We start from the raw sequence: 18,821 nt of genomic DNA, 5'->3' as shown, positions 1-18,821 counted from the left end.
TAAGCACTCGTTCCAAACCCAGGATATATATATATATATATGTATATATATATCCTGGGTATATAATATATATATAATATCTTCATTATTAGTAGCTTTTATCATTAACTCTTCAAACGGTGCAAAAACAAATAATTTGTGACATTATTTCAGAACACTTATGAAACATGACTGAAATCAGCGGGAAAGAACACGTTTGCTTTCTATCACACTTTGAAATGCTAACAAATAGCAGCAAGCTAACTTGCTAGCTCAAAGAGCATCAGTGACTGCTTGTAGCAGCCAGTTAGCTGTTAGCTTGCGAGCTAGTAAATAACCAGCTACCCACGCGGAAACTTGTTTAGCCTTTTAGAAATTTTTCTTGACATTAAATACCAAAAATATTCTGTAATTCGTTACAATCCTCCATAAAACCAACAAAAGACTTGAAATGCTGAAGGAAATCGTATTTATTCCCGATTTACTGCTTAAAGAATTTTAAACCTCTTTCATACTTCTATGGACTGCTGTTCAGAAGTTAAACATCTTAATTTGACCTCAAACGTTACGACAAACTGAGCGAATGTGTCAATGTTTTACGTTCTCTTATAAATTCATTCAGTTAAAATCTGTTGTAAAAACTAGAATTTATGAATGAACAAACCTTTAATAATGTTCAATAACCGGTTAGTCAGTCACTGTAAGACCTGATACATTTTAACTGTAAAACACACAATTTGCAATGAAAGCCCCAAAAAGAGATGTAAAAAAAGACAAAAATCCAACCCTTGTTTGATTCACACACCTTTCCTTAATATAATCTTTATTGCTTTTTCTTTTTGTGTTGAATACAGAGGAGGTTTACATCTCTTGACTTAGTGAAACACTGTCATGTTCTCTAACAGCAGGGGAACAACCACAGAAACTCATCCAATGATTGTTTGTTAATGCTTTCTGATTGAGGTCCAGTACGTGTGTTGAAACGTCCACTTGGACCGGAACACACTATAACACCGGAGGATTTAATGAAGATGAGAGGGGGCAGAGACGATGTTCTGACTTTCAAACATCAAAATCCAATCACATCTTCTCTGTTAGGTGACAAGTTCACAGTCAAGTGCTAAACGTAGTGATTGACAGTTCTGAATTATATGTATATATATATATATATATATAAAAATATGTATATATATATATATATATATATATAAAAAAAATAAAAAAAGAGACAATAATCAGGACAAGTTGCAACTCAGGAAATAAGAACATGAAGCATTTCGAATAATGGATTTGTGAAAGACCCTGAGAGCGAGATTATGTATTTTTATATCCATATATATGTTGTAGCATGAGAAGTGGAGAAAAGAAATCATCCAGAATTGAACAAATTAGATTAACATGCAAAAACTAACCTAAAACTCACCCTTTAAATGAACAAAATGGATTTTCACAGTTTTATACGCATTAAATGACAAAGAGGAAGAAAATAAACACCAAAACGCATTTCTGAGCCAAACTAAAAATAAACAGAACCAACAGAATCAGACAGTCTGTTCTCAACTCATATACAGGAGATCTACATAAAGCTTTTGTATTCAGAGGGTTTCTTATTGCTAGTCCGAGTCGCACACCGGCGAGCCGGTTAGTCCACAACACAAACCATCAGTTCCTCACAACAGTTCTGCAGCATAAATGTGATATTTTCAATACATGGCTTCTTCTCAAGTCATTATAGAAACTAAACTCGCATCCACACACACATACACACCTGGGCTCCAAATAAATACATTTAAAAACAGTCCATGTGCATTCGAATGGAAGTCCAGTATTCATATGGCGATACACAGACAGACACACACAGATGTACATCAATGCTTATTCCCGAGGGAGAGGGCACATGAAGAGCTAACGAGACAGAAACCACTTCACAGAGAGAGAAAGGGAGAGTTTCTTAGCACATTTGGAAAATCAGAATTAATACCATGTCATTTAAGTTAAATAATTATACTTTCTAGTGTGTGAAAGCTGACAGCCACCGATTTAACTGCAGTGCGAGCTCACAACAGTTAGCATTGATTAATTCACGGTATAAGTTCATTTAGAAAGACTTGCCCAAATAAATCAAGAAATCTTTGTTCTACTCTAACAAACGGATGACAAAATGCAAAAATTTGGCAGCTGACCAACAGCAAAGTATCAACTTAACCAAAATAACCGGAGAGTTAGCACGTTAGCTGCGTAGCATCTTCATTATTAGTAGCTTTTATTATTAACTCTTCAAACGGTGCAAAAACAAATAATTTGTGACATTATTTCAGAACACTTATGAAACATGACTGAAATCAGCGGGAAAGAACACGTTTGCTTTCTATCACACTTTGAAATGCTAACAAATAGCAGCAAGCTAACTTGCTAGCTCAAAGGGCATCAGTGACTGCTTGTAGCAGCCAGTTAGCTGTTAGCTTGCGAGCTAGTAAATAACCAGCTACCCACGTGAAAACTTTTAGAAATTTTTCTCGACATTAAATTGTTAAATACCAAAAATATTCTGTAATTCGTTACAATCCTCCATAAAACCAACAAAAGACTTTAAATGCTGAAGGAAATCGTATTTATTCCCGATTTACTGTTTAAAGAATTTTAAACCTCTTTCATACTTCTATGGACTGCTGTTCAGAACTCAAACATCTTAATTTGACCTCAAACGTTACGACAAACTGAGCGAAACTAGCCCTTTCTCCCTTGACTGTGTCACATGGTAGTAGTACAAACAGAAGACGTAGTAGTAGGTTTGGAAGTTGTTAGTGGCAGTTCAAGGCAGCGCCTCGTTTCTTAGAGCAGTTGTTCAGTATTTCTTGCTTTTTAAACCCACTAAATGACTGACCACTGCTGCCTTACAGTTCCGTTATGAGCCGCTGAGGTTCGATTTGCTTATGAGGTTGTTTGATATTATGAAAAAAAAAGTACAATAAGAAAAATTTGCTAAACTAATATTAAAACAAGAGAACAAAACACACACACGACCCCTCCCTCTAGTCATGATATCAGAACCAATAATCCCCCGACAACCCTTCCGTTTACTGACATCCGGTCAGGTTGCCACGGCTGAACTTAGCCCTCGAACTTGTGCTGATTTTTAACGTGTGCAGCAGGGAAATACAGTTCAGGAACACGAAATAGTGTCTCGCTTGCACCAACTATTCATTCATCCTTCCATCCTTCCATTCCTCACTCTGTCATCTATCTCCCTGGAAATAATTCTGAGATACAGCTGAGGGTCAATTCTTTTTGTCAATTTTCTGTTGGAAAATTTACAACTGATTGTCTCTAATGCTAAACGTGTAACCAGAGGACTTCGGGTTGAGTTTGACGTTTCCTAAGGAAGACTGAAGTACATTTGAAATATTAATCAAAAGCTTTTAGCTCTTCTGTATGCACGGAGACGGACTGGAACAAGAAAGACGACTTTCACAAAGGAGGACGCAGAACGGTACTAAAGCAGTCTCGGGCCAACTCATCACAAACTGATAATACTGCAAGCAAACTAGCAAGGCATACCATTAGCTAGATGTGTTTTTAAACTAAGCTAATGTTAATCTTTTTATCTGGTCAGTTATTCCTAACAAACATGATCTTAGGGCCCACATCTGGCTAGAATCAACTGACCATACCATAGAAATTAAAACATATGCAGAATAGTTAGCCTGTCTGGTTATGCCAGTAATCCCATGCTTGATGCTATTTGTTCACTTAACATGAGCTAATACCTAATACCTAAAGACTTAGCTCTTAATATTTAGATTTTGATACTAGTACAGCTGACTTCGCCTCATTTAGCTGCCATTGTCCAAGTAAAACCACTTTGACATATTGGGTATGGCTAGCTCTGTTGCTACTACGCTGTGTTTGAAATCATACTAATGAGTTAGCCCTGGCTAGCTTTGATTTGGCCCACAGTAGAAACCAGGCTTAAAGAGCTTTAACCCCACTAGCCATGTTAAGGAAGACATATGATTCAAAGGGCTGCATACAGAGCTGCTCGTTGGATGTTTTAATGGTTGCAGTTAAAAAGCAGAAGTTGAGGTAAACTGAACCCGGGGCAAGTTTGTGCAGCAAGTTAGCACGCTGGAGGCCCTGTAATCAACCCTGAAAGAACACTAGGGGGCGACGATGAGAGAAAGGCAAGAGTCACACACATTCACACAAACACAACAAAAACTTTTGATTTGTTCAGTTGTTACCAAAAAAAAAAAAAAAATCCACAAAATACAAGATTTCCCTCCCCACACCTAAATATCACTGATAATCGCACACATGCAGAAACACAAAATACTCGAGCATCACGCGCCACATTTCAACTTTCTGTACACACATGGAATCAACTGAGAATGATAATGAGAAGTTAACACACAGGGTGGCTTCTGGGGGAAGAAGGGATCAATAGTGTGATGGGTTTAGAAAAAAAGAGACACGGAGAACACAAACACTATTTTCTGCCCTTTCAAGAGTTCGTTTCCACACAGAAGTGCGACTTTGACAAGTTCGTGAATGTTTTTGTGTGTTTTCGGAGCCAGAGAGAAGATGGGCATCGTGCCAAAAGGACGCCGAGGAGCCGACCTTTCTGCGTTTTCCAGTTACAAAAACCTTCCTCGGTCACACAGTGAGAGACGGCCACCGGCGGCAGCCCTTTACTTGCTGGTGAAACCGGGCTAAACCAGCCGCTTTGGCAGCCCAACAACCGTCACCTCCGTGTTCAACTCATCCAAAAATATCAAAAACGGATGTTCGAACCGGAGGAGCAGCGAGTGAATGTTCAATATTGTAAAGGCGGCTGCTGGACCGGAGAAAAAGTTTTCCACATCCACTGCTTTTTAATTCTGAAGCTTCAGATCTTAAAATCGGATGGTCGGGCGTTCGGTGCCCAGCTGCGATTTAAATACCGAAGAATAAATGTGGACGCCGAAAGTCCGCTTCAGTTGTTCTGTCTGTCGTTCGGCATCAAAGTTGATCATCAATTCTCAAACAAAATCTAGAACAATAATAAATCGTAATCGTTTATTCTTTTTATTGCTGAAATATAGATTCCCCGCACAAAAAAGTAAATCATTGTCATCATAAAAAGCTATAAAAATTATATCCATCCTCCGTAATAATGCAGATAAAGATATAGCAAAAACATCTTTTAAAGTAGGACTAGTAGTAAGGCACTTCAAGAAAACGAGGTTTTCATCTTTCTGTCAAAAAGTTTCCGGGCTGGTTTTTGCATCGTCATCAATGGTGTCTTTCCATCTTATGGCACTGCGGTGATACTGGGTGGGAGTTTCCCTTCAGTCTACCCCCACCAGAGGAGGCTCTCCGTTGGGTAGAATGTGCTCCAGAGGGGGCTTGGTGTGGATCTCCAGCAGCCCGTGGATGAGGCCTTCTGCAGGGGTCGCCGTACCTCCTGGCGGGGGGCTGGAGGAAGAGGGGTCTTTGGAGGAGTCAGGTGCTGCCTGTGAGTCGGTGCTTGTAGTTGTCTTTGATTCAGTAGCTTGAGGAGTCAAGTCAGAGGAGGGCTGCTGCGCTGAAGAGTCTGCGGAAAGTTCAGATTTATCCTTGATGTCCGCATCTTCAGAAGCTGGATCCGAGTCGGCCAGTTTAGCAGAACCTTCCTCCAGCACCGTGCCCGAGTCCTCCTGCTGACCGTCGCCCTCCTCCTTCACGTCCTCCTCCTCCAGCTCCTTTGCTCTGGCGACGGCGCTCCCGCATTCGCTCTCGTTCTCTGACGGCGGGCAGGTGGAGGTCGGGGTCGGCGTGCAGGAGTCGCCGTCTTCGCTGGCGTCATCGTTGGCGGCGGAGGAGCCGTCGGCGCCACGGGGCTTCAGATGGATCCTCTGGTGCCGGACCAGGCTGTGCTTCAGGGTGAAGGTCCTCTCACAGGTCTTACACTGGTAGGGACGCTCACCTGGGGAGTGAAAACATTCATTTTAGCCTTGGGGCATGAATCTAAAACACTGGGAACATCACACACGGCGCCACCTTTGGCTCCTACCTGTGTGCGACCTCATGTGTCTCGTCAGGTCCTGCAGAGACCAGAACCTTTTATCGCACACGTTGCAGATCTTCTTCCTCTTATCCACTCTTCCTCCTCCGGTCTCTCCTCCCTCCACATTCTTTGGTTCCGACGCCTCTTCATCGCTCCGCTCCTCCTTTTCCTTCTCCTCCTCCTCCGACTCAACGCTCTCGCCGCCCTCACTCTCACCTCCCTTCGCTCCTCCTTCCTCCGCCTCCATCTCCATCTCGTCCTTCTCCTCCTCAGCAGCTTTGCTCTCTGTCGCGTCCTCCTCCTTCGCTGGCGAAGCCTCCTCCATCGGAGTGGGAGTCTCCTCGGAAAGGTGCGCCCTCTCGTGGCGAGCGAGCGTCGTTGCGTAGCGGAAGCTCTTCCTGCACACTCGACAGACATGTTTGTATTCTGGCTGCTGCTTCACGGGGCTGCCAGTCGAACAGGAGGCGGCTGCTTTCTCCTTCTCCTCGGAGCTTTCGGTGGCTTCTTGGGGAGCGGAGGAGGAGGATGCAGATGATGAGGAAGAACAGGAGGAGGAGCAGGGTTGTTCTTCCTGAGGGGCGGAGCTTGAGGAGGACGCAGAGAGCTTAAAGTCAATAAGCTTCTTGCCAAAGTTCAGGTCCAGACTCTTGTTGCTGTGACAGTCGTCATCATCTGTGCTCTCCACCTGAAGGACGACACGATTCATCAGATTTTAATTCACATTTTTAACACCGAAATAAATCGTCCTTCATTGTCGCAACTGGGGAGGATCTGTGGTACGAAGTCAAGGTAATTCTGTTTACTGCACTTTAGTAAATATCTGCTCTTGAGCACAAACAGTTATGGAAGTAGAGAAGAAGCAACCAACCAAGACATAGGCTGTCCTTCAGGCCACTGTATGCCTTGATGGGATATCGAACTTCATTTGGCTGAGCTAACAAATTACTTGTTATGTCAAGATAACAGTAAATTACACCATTATCACATAAAAGTAGGTTAATCTTGAGATCATGAGATAATCACAGGGAAATGACGGCGTAATCATCGTAATCACCGCCTGGATTCCTGTTCTGTATGTCCAGGTGAGTAAAAACTGACCATTAAAAACACTGACAACGGTGTTACCTTGCTGCTCTGTGGAGGTTGTTTAGTGGAAGCCGCTCTGGTCTCTGGCGCCTCCTGCTGATCAGGCTGCTCACTGGTTTCAGCCTCCTGCTGCTCTGCAGCTGCAGGACACACATCTTCAGTCAGTATCATCGCCCTATAACCCTAAATGCTTCAATAGAAGGAAACTGAACTTCTTTCCTGGTTTTAGACTCATGAAGCACAGGGAAAATGAAGAACTGGAGAGTTAGCATGTTAGCTGTGCAGCATCTTTAAATGTTTTTATAATTTACCCACAACGTAAATATAGCAGTTATGAAACTAGAGGCCCACAATGTGCTTAGGATCACAGTTTGACACAGCAGCAAGCTAGTAGCAAGCTACCGTGCTAGCCCAAAGGGCATTAGTAACAGAGCGCTAATAGCAAGCTAACATCCTATCCCAAATAGCATTAGTAACGGAGCGTTAGTAGCGAGCTCAGAGAGCATTAGTAACAGAGCACTAGTAGCAAGCTAACATGCTAGCTCAAAGAGCATTAGTAACAGAGCGCTAGTAGCAAGCTATCATGCTAGCTCAAAGAGCATTAGTAACAAAGCGCTAGTAGCAAGCTAACATGCAAGCTCAAAGAGCAATAGTAGCAAGCTAACATCCTAACTCAGAGAGCATTAGTAACAGAGCGCTAGTAGCAAGCTAACATGCTAGCTCAAAGAGCATTAGTAACAGAGCGCTAGTAGCAAGCTAACGTGCAAGCTCAAAGAGCAATAGTAACAGAGCGCTAGTAGCAAGCTAACATCCTAGCTCAGAGAGCATTAGTAACAGAACGCTAGTAGCAAGCTAACATGTAAGCTCAAAGAGCCTTAGTTACAGAGTGCTAGTAGCAAGCTAGTAACTACAACTATCCCTGTTACCAGTCACAACTAACCTTGAAATGTTAAATATGGTAAAGATATTTAATAATTATTGAATTAATAATTTACCTAACAGCGCAGTGACAAAATCATCAAGACATTTGGTCTTTCGCTGCACTTAGCCGCCACCTGCTTTTACATGAGCAGGTGTGGTTGGTTTAGGACCAGTAATATTAGGCAGAAAATAATTATTTTCATTGTTAAATTATAAAAAAAAAAACACTTTCTTTAAGAGACAATAATATTTATAATCTGACAAAACAAAGAAACGCAGCAAATCATGTAAATAACTGTTGGTTAACAGGTTATTATTGACTCGTTTCAGCTCTTTCCATTGGCTGACCTTGGCTTGCTTTGTGGGCGGGGCTTCCCGGTGAGTTTTCGCAGGGCGCGGAGTTGTCACTTGTAGGGGCGTGACCCGAGTCTGTGGTCGTGGAGGCACCGCTGAGGTCATGTGTTTCTGATGCTAGCTGCTCAGTCTCTGACTGGCTCTCTGCAAGACAACAAAGACACGATCAACACGAAGAAACATCGATCAGATATTCCCAAAATGACGTTAACAGGATGTCGCAATGCAAAGATAAAGATTTCCTGACCGAGCGGGACGATATCCGCTTTATTTTTTTAGTTAATTGTATTTTTTTTATGAAGTTAGAGATGAAAAATGTTACAGGGTAGTTTGTTTCTGCAAGAGATTCATTAACACAATAAGTTAACACTAAAATTTATAATTTATTGACTGAAACTAGTGATTATTCCCTTTATTAATGTCCAAAATAATTTGTATGAGGAATCAATCATGTTTGGTAAAATATTCAATTTATTATTATTATAATATTCAATTCAGATTTAATTTAATTTTTAAATCTTTTGACTCTTAAAAAAGGAGAAAAAAGTATTCACGACAGTAAAGTGACACTGAAATCTGTAATATTTGAGGTTCTGTCAGTATTTTAACATGAAAACAGCTGCAGGTTAGTTTTTGAGTCGCTGATAAATTTACTTTATCAATAAATAATTAATAAATTGATTAAATGTTTCAGTTTTACTGGATTTCATCGTTCAGTCGACACAAAAGTAAAATGTGACCAAACTGAACGGAGAATTTGTTTATTAATATTTATCAATTGTTACCGTTTAATTTCTAATAGAAAACTATTCGTACGAAAAAATCCGTGACACCGGCCGTCTTTGGGCTGATATTATTACGGATTCTGTCTCTAATGTGACCAAACTGAATGGAGAATTTCTTTTTATTAATATTTATCACTTGTTATCGTTTATTTTCTAATAGAAAACTATTCGTACGAAAAAATCCGTGACACCAGCCGTCTTTGGGCTGATATTATTACGGATTCTCTCTAATGTGACCAAACTGAACGGAGAATTTCTGTTTATTAATATTTATCACTTGTTATCGTTTATTTTCTAATAGAAAACTATTCGTACGAAAAAATCCGTGACACCGGCCGTCTTTGGGCTGATATTATTACGGATTCTGTCTCTAATGTGACCAAACTGAACGGAGAATTTCTGTTTATTAATATTTATCAATTGTTACCGTTTAATTTCTAATAGAAAACTATTCGTACAAAAAAATCCGTGACACCGGCCGTCTTTGGGCTGATATTATTACGGATTCTGTCTCTCATGTGACCAAACTGAACGGAGAATTTCTGTTTATTAATATTTATGACTTGTTACCGTTTAATTTCTAATATAAAACTATTCGTACAAAAAAATCCGTGACACCGGCCGTCTTTGGGCTGATGTTATTACGGATTCTGTCTCTAATGTGACCAAACTGAACGGAGAATTTCTGTTTATTAATATTTATGACTTGTTACCGTTTAATTTCTAATATAAAACTATTCGTACAAAAAAATCCGTGACACCGGCCGTCTTTGGGCTGATATTATTACGGATTCTGTCTCTCATGTGACCAAACTGAATGGAGAATTTCTGTTTATTAATATTTATGACTTGTTACCGTTTATTTTCTAATAGAAAACTATTCGTACGAAAAAATCCGTGACACCAGCCGTCTTTGGGCTGATATTATTACGGATTCTGTCTCTAATGTGACCAAACTGAATGGAGAATTTCTGTTTATTAATATTTATCACTTGTTATCGTTTATTTTCTAATAGAAAACTATTCGTACGAAAAAATCCGTCACACCGACCGTCTTTGGGCTGATATTATTACGGATTCTGTCTCTAATGTGACCAAACTGAATGGAGAATTTCTGTTTATTAATATTTATGACTTGTTACCGTTTATTTTCTAATAGAAAACTATTCGTACGAAAAAATCCGTCACACCGACCGTCTTTGGGCTGATATTATTACGGATTCTCTTTTCGTACTTAAATAACAGAAAGATGTGAGATCTGAGAACAGTTGATGTTTTCTGACCGGCGCTCTCGTGCATGCCTTCGTCGTCTTCCTTCTTTACGATGGCGCCGTTGCGCCGCAGCGTCCTGTGGGTGACGCCGTGTTTGCGCAGCAGGTGGCGCTCACAGTTGGACTTTGTGGAGAAGAAGGCGTCGCATCGAGGACACGGAAACGGCTTCTGACCTGAAGAAGAGCAGAACAGACCAAAAGAAAAGTTGTCATTATTTTTGGCATCTGATGCTTTCAGATGACGCTTATTGATCGGTTGATTCGGATTAATTGTGTCAGATAAATAAAGCGCTTTGTTTAGCTGCAGAAACCTGATATCCAACAGCAGGTTCGTTAAAAACATTCAAACTATTAACTTCATGGGTTCACGAGACAGAAGAAGAAGAAACATCTAAACTGTCCTTAACGAGCAGCTAAAGAGCAGAAACAAAGCAGCGCCGCACGCTTTCATGTCTAAACGCTGCTCCGCAGTGGGACCTGTTGAGTGTGCGTTTCTGAGCGTTACCGGTGTGCGTCAGCATGTGGCGCTGCAGCGAGCTCGCCCAGGGGAACACCCGGGGGCAGAAGGGGCAGGTCATCTTCTGGACAGAGTTGGAGTAGGCGTTTTTCTTCCCTTTCGACTGAGGTACTGACATCGCCGGCTTTCCCTCCTCCCTCTCTCCTCCCTCCTTCTCCTCCCCTCCACTTCCTGCTGTAGCGGCTGCTCTGTCCACGTCTGTTCAGAGGGCGGAGTTTAAATCAATCCCCAGGTCATGGGCTGTTTCTAACCGTGGCGTTTCTGTATCTTACCTCTCTTTCCTGGCAGCTCAGCTGCTCCCGTCTGCAGGTAGGTGCTGAACTTGTTGGCGTCGGTGGTCGCCAACATCTTCTCCACGCTCGCAAACTCGCCGCTGGACTCCAGGTCGATGCCGCTGCTCACGACCTTCTCCTTCGCAGCCAGCGCCGCCGGCTTCTTCCTGGACCTCCTTCTGTGGAAGAGGAAAGCATCAGATCTGGCACAGATTCGTGCCGCAGCAGCGCTGGAAGAAGCTCACGTACCTGGAGGATCCTTCAGACAAGTCATCGCTCTGTGAGTCGATGGCGGCGGAGGGGCCGGGGTTGTCGGCGGCTGAATCTGTCTGAGCGGAAGTGGCGCCCGGCTGGGGTTTGACCTCCAGCGAGGCGGCGTCCCTCTTCAGCAGGTCTGGAGCTGCAGAGACGGAGCTGATGATCTGAGCGATGGAGGCCAGAGGAGGCAGCTCCTTCAGGGCGGTGGAAGGCGGGGTGGCGGCGGCGGGTTTGGGCAGCAGCGGTTTGAGGCGCTGAGCCCGTGCAGCGTTGGGGAGGGAGGCGGGGGGAGGAGTGGACCCAGGAGGGAGCTGGTAGCAGCCCAGCTGGGGGTGAGGGTGCAGAGGAGGCAGGGCGCCCGCCGTTTTCTCGTCCTTGGACAGAGCGAGGGCGTGCTGCTGCTCGATGACGCTCCCGCTCTGCTCCGTCTTTATCTCCCTCTTTTCGCCGCTGCTCGCCACCTCCCTCCGCTGCCGCTTGCTGGGGATGGACAGGTCGATGGGCTGGTCCAGGGCGCTGCAGTCGAAAGTGGGGGAGGCGCTCTCCAGTTTGACGCCAGGAGACCCCGCCTGGCTGCCGCCGCCCCGCCCCTTCGCTGAGAAGTCCAGCGGCTGGTCCAGTTCTGCCGGGTAAACCACGCTCGCCAGATCCTCCATCTTCACCGCCTGCAGCACCTGGATGGGAGGCTGACTGATCCCGTTCAGCGCCATCGGATTCAGCGGAGCGGTGCGGGTGTTGATGGCGGCGGTGGCAGGAAGCAGCGTGGCGATGTGCTCCTCGATCTCCCGCTCCTGCACCTCGGGGTGCTGCTTCAGCAGGTGGTGGATACAGTTGCGTTTGGCCAGGAAGGCGGCGCCGCAGCGTCTGCACTCGAATGGCTTCCTCTGGCAGCCGTTGTGGGTGCGCAGGTGGATCTGGAGCGCCCGGTAGGTCTTCAGGTCGTCGCCACAGAACCGGCAGGTGGTGTCTGCCTCCGTGTCCTGGGTGGTGGCGGCGGTGATCGGCGCCGCCATGCTTGCTGTGGTGGTGGAGGTGACGTACTTGATGTTTTTCTCGATGTCCTTCCTTGAGGTCTTGGCGTGCTTCTTCCTGAGGTGGCGCTCACAGTTGGCCTTGACGGTGAAGGGATAATGGCAGACGCGGCAGACGTACGGACGCTCGCCGCTGTGCGTGCGCAGGTGGCGGATGAGGGTCGCTTTGTCCGGAGCCACGTAGTCGCAGATGTTGCACTGGTGAGGAAGGATGCCGAGGTGGAAGCGCATGTGAGCCTGCAGGACGCCGGAAAAGGCGAACACCTGGTCGCAGAAGCGGCACGGGAAGGAGCCTTTAGCCGAGCCGGCGTTGCTGCCCGCTTTGGTTCCCAGCTTCCTGCCGCTAAGCCCCGCCTCCTCATGTACAGCCGTGGAGGCAGCAGGCGGCGAATCGGATAGCGGCGTGTCACCCATGCACTCCGTGTCCATCTGACCTCCGCTGCCAGCTGAGGACGAGGAGGAGGAGGAGGGGGTTTTGAAGAGGGTGGGAGGCGGCAGGCTGGGGCTGATGCAGCCCAGTGAGGCCTGCTGGGAGCTCTGCAGCGGCGGCGGCGTGGTGGCTGTGAGGCTGAGGCGAGGGCTGATGGGAGGTTTGGGCTTCAGTGGAGGCATCGCCTTCTGACCCTGGACTTGACCTGGAGGACGGACAAACTGTCACTCAGCGGCTCAACGCCGACATCTGGAAACAGCGAGCGTTTAAAAACAAACACCCACCTGGACTTCCCGTGAATCCAGGAGCTTTGGCCAGAGGCGGGAGTCCCATCTGATTGGGCGCCGCCGCCGCCACTTTGAGGATCTGCTGGATGTCCGCCAGCTCCATGATCCCAGCTCCACCCGCCTCCCCCGGTTTGATGCCAGAGGAAGCGGCGCTGGCGGTGGCAGCGCCGCCGTCAGGCTGCAGCAGGAAGCTCGTCTGGAACGGCTGCAGGGAGAGCAGGCTGAGGGCGTCCCGCTGGGAGAGGCCCTGCAGGGCGGAGCCTGAGGCCTCCAGCAGCGGGATGCTCAGGGCGGCCAGGCCCCCCACGTTCAGCCCCAGAGTCAGCCCCAGGCCCCCCGACAGGTGGGCTGAGGCCGGCTCCTGGGGGAGGCTGGAGGACGGGGGCTCCACGTGGATCACCTTGATGCTGTCCAGGTGGGCCTGATGGATCTCGTCATCGGTGGGACCAGGCGCCACCTGCGATGTAAGAAGAGCCCGGTTTCAGGGTTACGTCTCGTCGTTTCACCACAAAAGAAGAACCAACAGAGAGTTTAATGTGGCGCTACCTTAGAGGTGTGCTGAAGGCCGAACGCTTCCAGGAAGCAGGCCTGCTCCGGGGACACCACTTCTGTCTCGGCGTCCTGACGCTCTTCCTCGCCGTGCTCAGACTCTCCGCCCCCGTCCTCCTCCGGCTCGTCCTCCGGCTCCTCGGGGTCAGCGGCGGCGGGTTTGTCGGGGTGGGAGGTGGTTTTGTGGAGCTCCAGGGCGGAGCGCAGCGGGAAGGCCTTGTCACAGCAGTCACAGACGAACCGGTGGAACTTGCTGATGCAGCGACGGAGGTTGGTCTCACACCAGACCTGAGGGTCAAAGAGCGGTTAGAGCGGCGAAAGGCTGGAATCCGCTAATGGAGCGGCAGCAACCGCTGGGGATACCTGCGCGATGTGAGCGAACTTCTTGCAGGAGAAGTCGATGAAGGCCAGGTCGTTGAAGCCGGTGGGAATGGAGGGGTTGTTCTGGATGAAGGGCCGGCCGTTGGGGTCCTGGGGGAGGAGCTTGTGAACCCCGGCGTTGTGACGCAGCAAACCGCGGTGGGTCCGGAACGAAAGGCAGCAGAGATCACACCTGCAGAGACACAACGAGACACTTTAATCCACCGCAGAGCTGCGAGGAGAGGAGGTGAGGAGAGGAGGCGAGGAGACAAGAGGAGGCGAGGAGACAAGAGGAGGCGAGGAGACAAGAGGAGGCGAGGAGAGGAGGTGAGGAGAGGAGGCGAGGAGGCAAGGAGACAAGAGGAGGAGGCAAGGAGGCAAGAGGAGGAGGCAAGGAGACCAGGAGAGGAGGCAAGGAGACAAGAGGAGGCGAGGAGAGGAGCCAAGGAGAGGAGGCAAGGAGGCAAGAGGAGGCGAGGAGAGGAGGCAAGGAGGCAAGAGGAGGAGGCAAGGAGACCAGGAGAGGAGACGAGGAGACAAGAGGAGGTGAGGAGAGGAGACAAGAGGGGGCGAGGAGAGGAGGCAAGGAGACCAGGAGAGGAGGCAAGGAGACAAGAGGAGGCGAGGAGAGGAGCCAAGGAGAGGAGGCAAGGAGACAAGAGGAGGAGGCGAGGAGACAAGAGGAGGCGAGGAGAGGAGGCAAGGAGACAAGAGGAGGAGGCAAGGAGACCAGGAGAGGAGACAAGAGGAGGTGAGGAGAGGAGGCAAGGAGACAAGAGGGGGCCAGTTTGACACGAACAGGTTCAGGTTGGAACCTGCCCGGTCCAGGCAGATGGACCCTTCCTGGTTCTGGTTCTGATGGAGTTTTTTCTCTCCACAGTGCAGCTCAGGATCAGAGAGAAGCTCATGAACTTCTGTTTTAAATTGGTTTAATGTAAACTGGACTCGATCGTTAAAGTATTACAGTGAATCGGCTTCAATTGGGCTGGTTCTGTAAAGAAAACTGAAACATGTTTCAGTTGTTTGAGCCGGGTTTCCTTCATATTAATTTATTAATAATACAGTTAAAGTCAGCTTTAAAGGAGGAAAATTTAAATTTTTATCAATTTTAATTTATTTAAATAAATTTATAATTTTAATTTATTTATAAATTTTAATTTATTTAAATAAATTTATAATTTTAATTTATTTATAAATTTTAATTTATTTAAATAAATGTATAAAATGTAATTTATTTATTTTATTTATAAATTTAAATTTATAAATATCAGTTGAATTCACATGAAAACAAACCAAAGTCATGAATTCTGGTTCAAGATAAAACTTGTTTTGCTCTTTAAGGTTTTTGCTTCACGTTTCTGTCAGAAACTCATATTTTAGTAAGAATTTTGCCAGTTTTGACGATAAAACAGATGCTGAACTTCCCCTGTGACGCCACCAGGGGGCGACATTTCTCCATGTTTCACAGTGAACAGAAACTTTTTTCCTTCCTGACTCAGTTTAAACTCACCTGAGAGGGTTTGAACTCCACCTCCGTTTCATCCTCACATCAACACACGACCCAGAGAGAAATCTCGCATTTATTAAATTAAGAAACTAAAAAAAAACGTGAAATTGCTGCAGATTCGATCGATAATCGGCCAACAAAACCGACTCAGATCGATTCAGAGGAATGAAAGTAAACTTTTAACGTGAAGCTCTGAACCTTCAGCTGAGATCTGCAGCCTCTTTAATTATTTACGGCCATCCAAAGCCAACTTTATTGTCACTTTATTTCATGAACAGGACAAACTGAGGATTAAAACGTTTTTTTTTCTGGGGAAAAAAGTACGAAATCAATAAAAATGTGCAAAAAACTACCAAACAAAAGCGTTTTTATAGTTAAAGAGGGACAAATGAACACAAACGAGTTGGTTTTAATGTGAGAATTTACGGATTTTACTGACATTTTAACTTGTTTAACGCGTTAAAGCCGATTTTTCTTAAGTATCTGAATTTATTTCAGCATTTAAACAGTTTATAACAACGATTTAAAGCGTTTATTTAACACAGAACTGTTTGAGCCTAATAATTCAGATCTTTATGTGTGTGCTTATGAACTAGGAAAGGAAACTAGGAAAGGAAACTAGGAGAAGTTAGAAAGACTTTAAAGTGGTTCTGGACCATTGGACCCGACACGCAGCAGAACTTCACCTCCATCTCTCTGCCGGCCAGTTAAATCAGCCCTCCATCCCTCATCCCTCCATCCCTCGATCCTCTTACCGGCTGATTAAAGAGGATTTACTGCTAAATATTCTCCCTCCTCCATAACGAGCTCAGCGCCGCCTGCTGACCTCTTCTTCTCCTCCTTCATTCAAACTTCATCCTTTCTTTATTTCCTTCTCTTTTAAATTACTTCCTTCTTTCAAGCTTCTCTCTTTATTTCTCCTCCTTTCTTCCCAGCCAGCGTCACTTCCTTCTTTTCCTTTTACAGGTTTAGTGTTCTTAACCCTCAGGCTGCTGGTGCCGCTTTAAGCGCTTCGGGCTGCAGGGGTTTATGGGTAAGAAAGCGGGGTGGAGAGCGTTCCGTACCTCAGCGCCGTGTCGGGGTGGGCGTCCATGTGAGCGTCCAGATCCAGTCTGGAGCTGCAGGTCTTAAAGCAGATGGGACACGGCAGCAGCTCCTCCTCCGACCCCAGAACCGCCGCCGCCGCGTCCTCCGCCGCCGCGTCCTCCGTCACCTGAACACACAACGGAGCCGTGACGCCGCCACATCCAACACAAACCTGCTGTCGCTGAGGAGGCGGAGCCTCTGTACCTTTTTATTGGGCGGCTCCTCGCCGTTCTCCTCCTCAGGGCCCTGCCTCCTCTTGACGGACGGACGGCGGCGTTTGTTGGGAGACGGCGGGCTGCTGACGGGGAGCAGGCCGCTGGCCGGATCCTTCTCGTGAATCTTCATGTGTCTGAGGAGACAAAACGGAGTTAAAACAACAACAAGACGGATTTATCTTCAGTTTTCTCTGAGGAGACCATCAGGAGGAATTCTGGGAAACGCCGCCGCGTCACTGGGGACGGGCGCCGTGGTCACGGGAGGGGCGGGGCTAAAACAACTGTGTTCGTGTGTTTGTAGAGCTGGAAAATGTGAAGCTAGTTAATACTGGAGAGGAAACAAGGAGGCAAGGAGACCAGAGGAGGCGAGGAGAGGAGGCAAGGAGACAAGAGAAGGTGAGGAGAGGAGGCAAGGAGACAAGAGGAGGTGAGGAGAGGAGGCAAGGAGACAAGAGGAGGCCAGGAGAGGAGGCAAGGAGACAAGAGGAGGTGAGGAGAGGAGGCAAGGAGACAAGAGGAGGTGAGGAGAGGAGGCAAGGAGACAAGAGGAGGCAAGGAGACAAGAGGAGGTGAGGAGAGGAGGCAAGGAGACAAGAGGAGGCGAGGAGAGGAGGCAAGGAGACAAGAGGAGGCCAGGAGAGGAGAGGAGGAAAGGAGACAAGAGGAGGCCAGGAGAGGAGAGGAGGAAAGGAGACAAGAGGAGGTGAGGAGAGGAGGCAAGGAGACAAGAGAAGGTGAGGAGACAAGAGGAGGCGAGGAGAGGAGGCAAGGAGACAAGAGGAGGCCAGGAGAGGAGAAAAAAGAGAAGAAAAGAAAAGGAAAACAACAGGAAATTTGAAGAAAGAGATAAGAAAAGGAAATGACACCGGGGGGTTAAACAGATGAGGGGAGGAAACCAGAATAGGACACATGAAGAGGACATTAGGAGGAAGGAGAGGAAACGAGGAGAGGATAGAAAGAAGAGTTCTGCAGGATGAGGAAAGGATGAGAACATGAAGGAGAAAGGAGGAGAGAAAGGAGGTGATGTGAGGATGAGGAGAGGAGAGGAGGAGGCACCGCTGTTAAAAGTTATCAGCTATTAATAGAGCCGACAGGCAGCGGGCTGGACGCCCAAAAGAAGTCCCGACACAGTCAGCAGATCTGAGAGCAGCTGACAGGAAGCTGCTCATTAACCAATCAGAACGCAGAGGAGGTGGCGGCTAACCAGAGAGCAAAGTCTGCTCCTCTCAAACTGCACAGTGACCCCGGAACTGACCAATCAGAGAGCAGGAAACATGCCGAGTCAGCAGACACACAAGACTGATAACGTGTGTGGAGTCGAGCAGCTGTTTGCGACTCACACACTGAACAAGGAGAGGAGAGGAGAGGAAAGGAGGAGACAAGGAGACAAGGAGAGGAAATTAACCAAGGAGGCAAAGAGAGGAGACAAGGAGAAATGGGTAAGAAGACAAGGCAAGGAAGCATAAGAGGGTGCGAGGAGAAGAAATAAGAGGAAACAGGATAGGGACGAGGAAACAAAAGAAGAAGAAGGAAGAAAAGATAACAAGGAGAGTAGGGAAAGGCGACAAGGAAAGAAATATAGGAAAGGAAATAAGGAGAAAAGTGAACACAAAAGGTAAACAATCTTCATGACCTAAATCACTAATTTCAGGTTTTTGAAACAAAATGGCCGCCTTCTGCTCCTGGAGTCCTTCACATGTCAGAGGAAGCTCCTCCTCCAACACACACCTGCACACACACCTGCACACACACCTGAACACACACCTGCACACACACCTGCACACACACCTGCACACACACCTGAACACACACCTGCACACACACCTGCACACACACCTGAACACACACCTGCACGCTTCCTGCACGCTTCCTGCACGCTTCCTGCTCG

The 18,821-nt window shown here is 46.7% G+C and overlaps 1 protein-coding gene across 4 annotated transcripts in view; it reads right to left on the bottom strand.

Annotated features, from left to right (window-relative positions):
* Positions 1-767: 767 nt before the first annotated feature.
* Positions 768-18,821, bottom strand: part of rreb1a (ras responsive element binding protein 1a) — a 60,299-nt gene continuing 42,245 nt past the window's right edge. For 3 of the 4 annotated variants that reach the window (XM_072378625.1, XM_072378627.1, XM_072378628.1), the window contains 13 exons: positions 16,923-17,067; positions 16,697-16,845; positions 14,129-14,318; positions 13,763-14,053; positions 13,214-13,673; positions 11,460-13,134; positions 11,211-11,389; positions 10,927-11,136; positions 10,434-10,595; positions 8,360-8,509; positions 7,130-7,230; positions 6,011-6,689; positions 768-5,923 (listed from right to left, as the gene is read on the bottom strand). In XM_072378625.1, coding sequence (XP_072234726.1) covers positions 5,307-5,923; positions 6,011-6,689; positions 7,130-7,230; positions 8,360-8,509; positions 10,434-10,595; positions 10,927-11,136; positions 11,211-11,389; positions 11,460-13,134; positions 13,214-13,673; positions 13,763-14,053; positions 14,129-14,318; positions 16,697-16,845; positions 16,923-17,067 — 5,008 coding nt within the window. In that variant the 3' untranslated portion in view covers positions 768-5,306. The remainder of the gene's footprint in view (positions 5,924-6,010; positions 6,690-7,129; positions 7,231-8,359; positions 8,510-10,433; positions 10,596-10,926; positions 11,137-11,210; positions 11,390-11,459; positions 13,135-13,213; positions 13,674-13,762; positions 14,054-14,128; positions 14,319-16,696; positions 16,846-16,922; positions 17,068-18,821) is intronic. The other variant, XM_072378626.1, reaches the window with a different exon arrangement.

The sequence above is a fragment of the Leuresthes tenuis genome, unplaced genomic scaffold (assembly GCF_036924035.1).
Source record: "Leuresthes tenuis unplaced genomic scaffold, fLeuTen1.0.hap1 SCAF_24, whole genome shotgun sequence".
Lineage (NCBI taxonomy): Eukaryota > Metazoa > Chordata > Actinopteri > Atheriniformes > Atherinopsidae > Leuresthes > Leuresthes tenuis.
The sequence above is the reverse complement of the archived record's forward strand: the minus strand, read 5'-3'. Positions and strand labels throughout refer to the sequence as shown.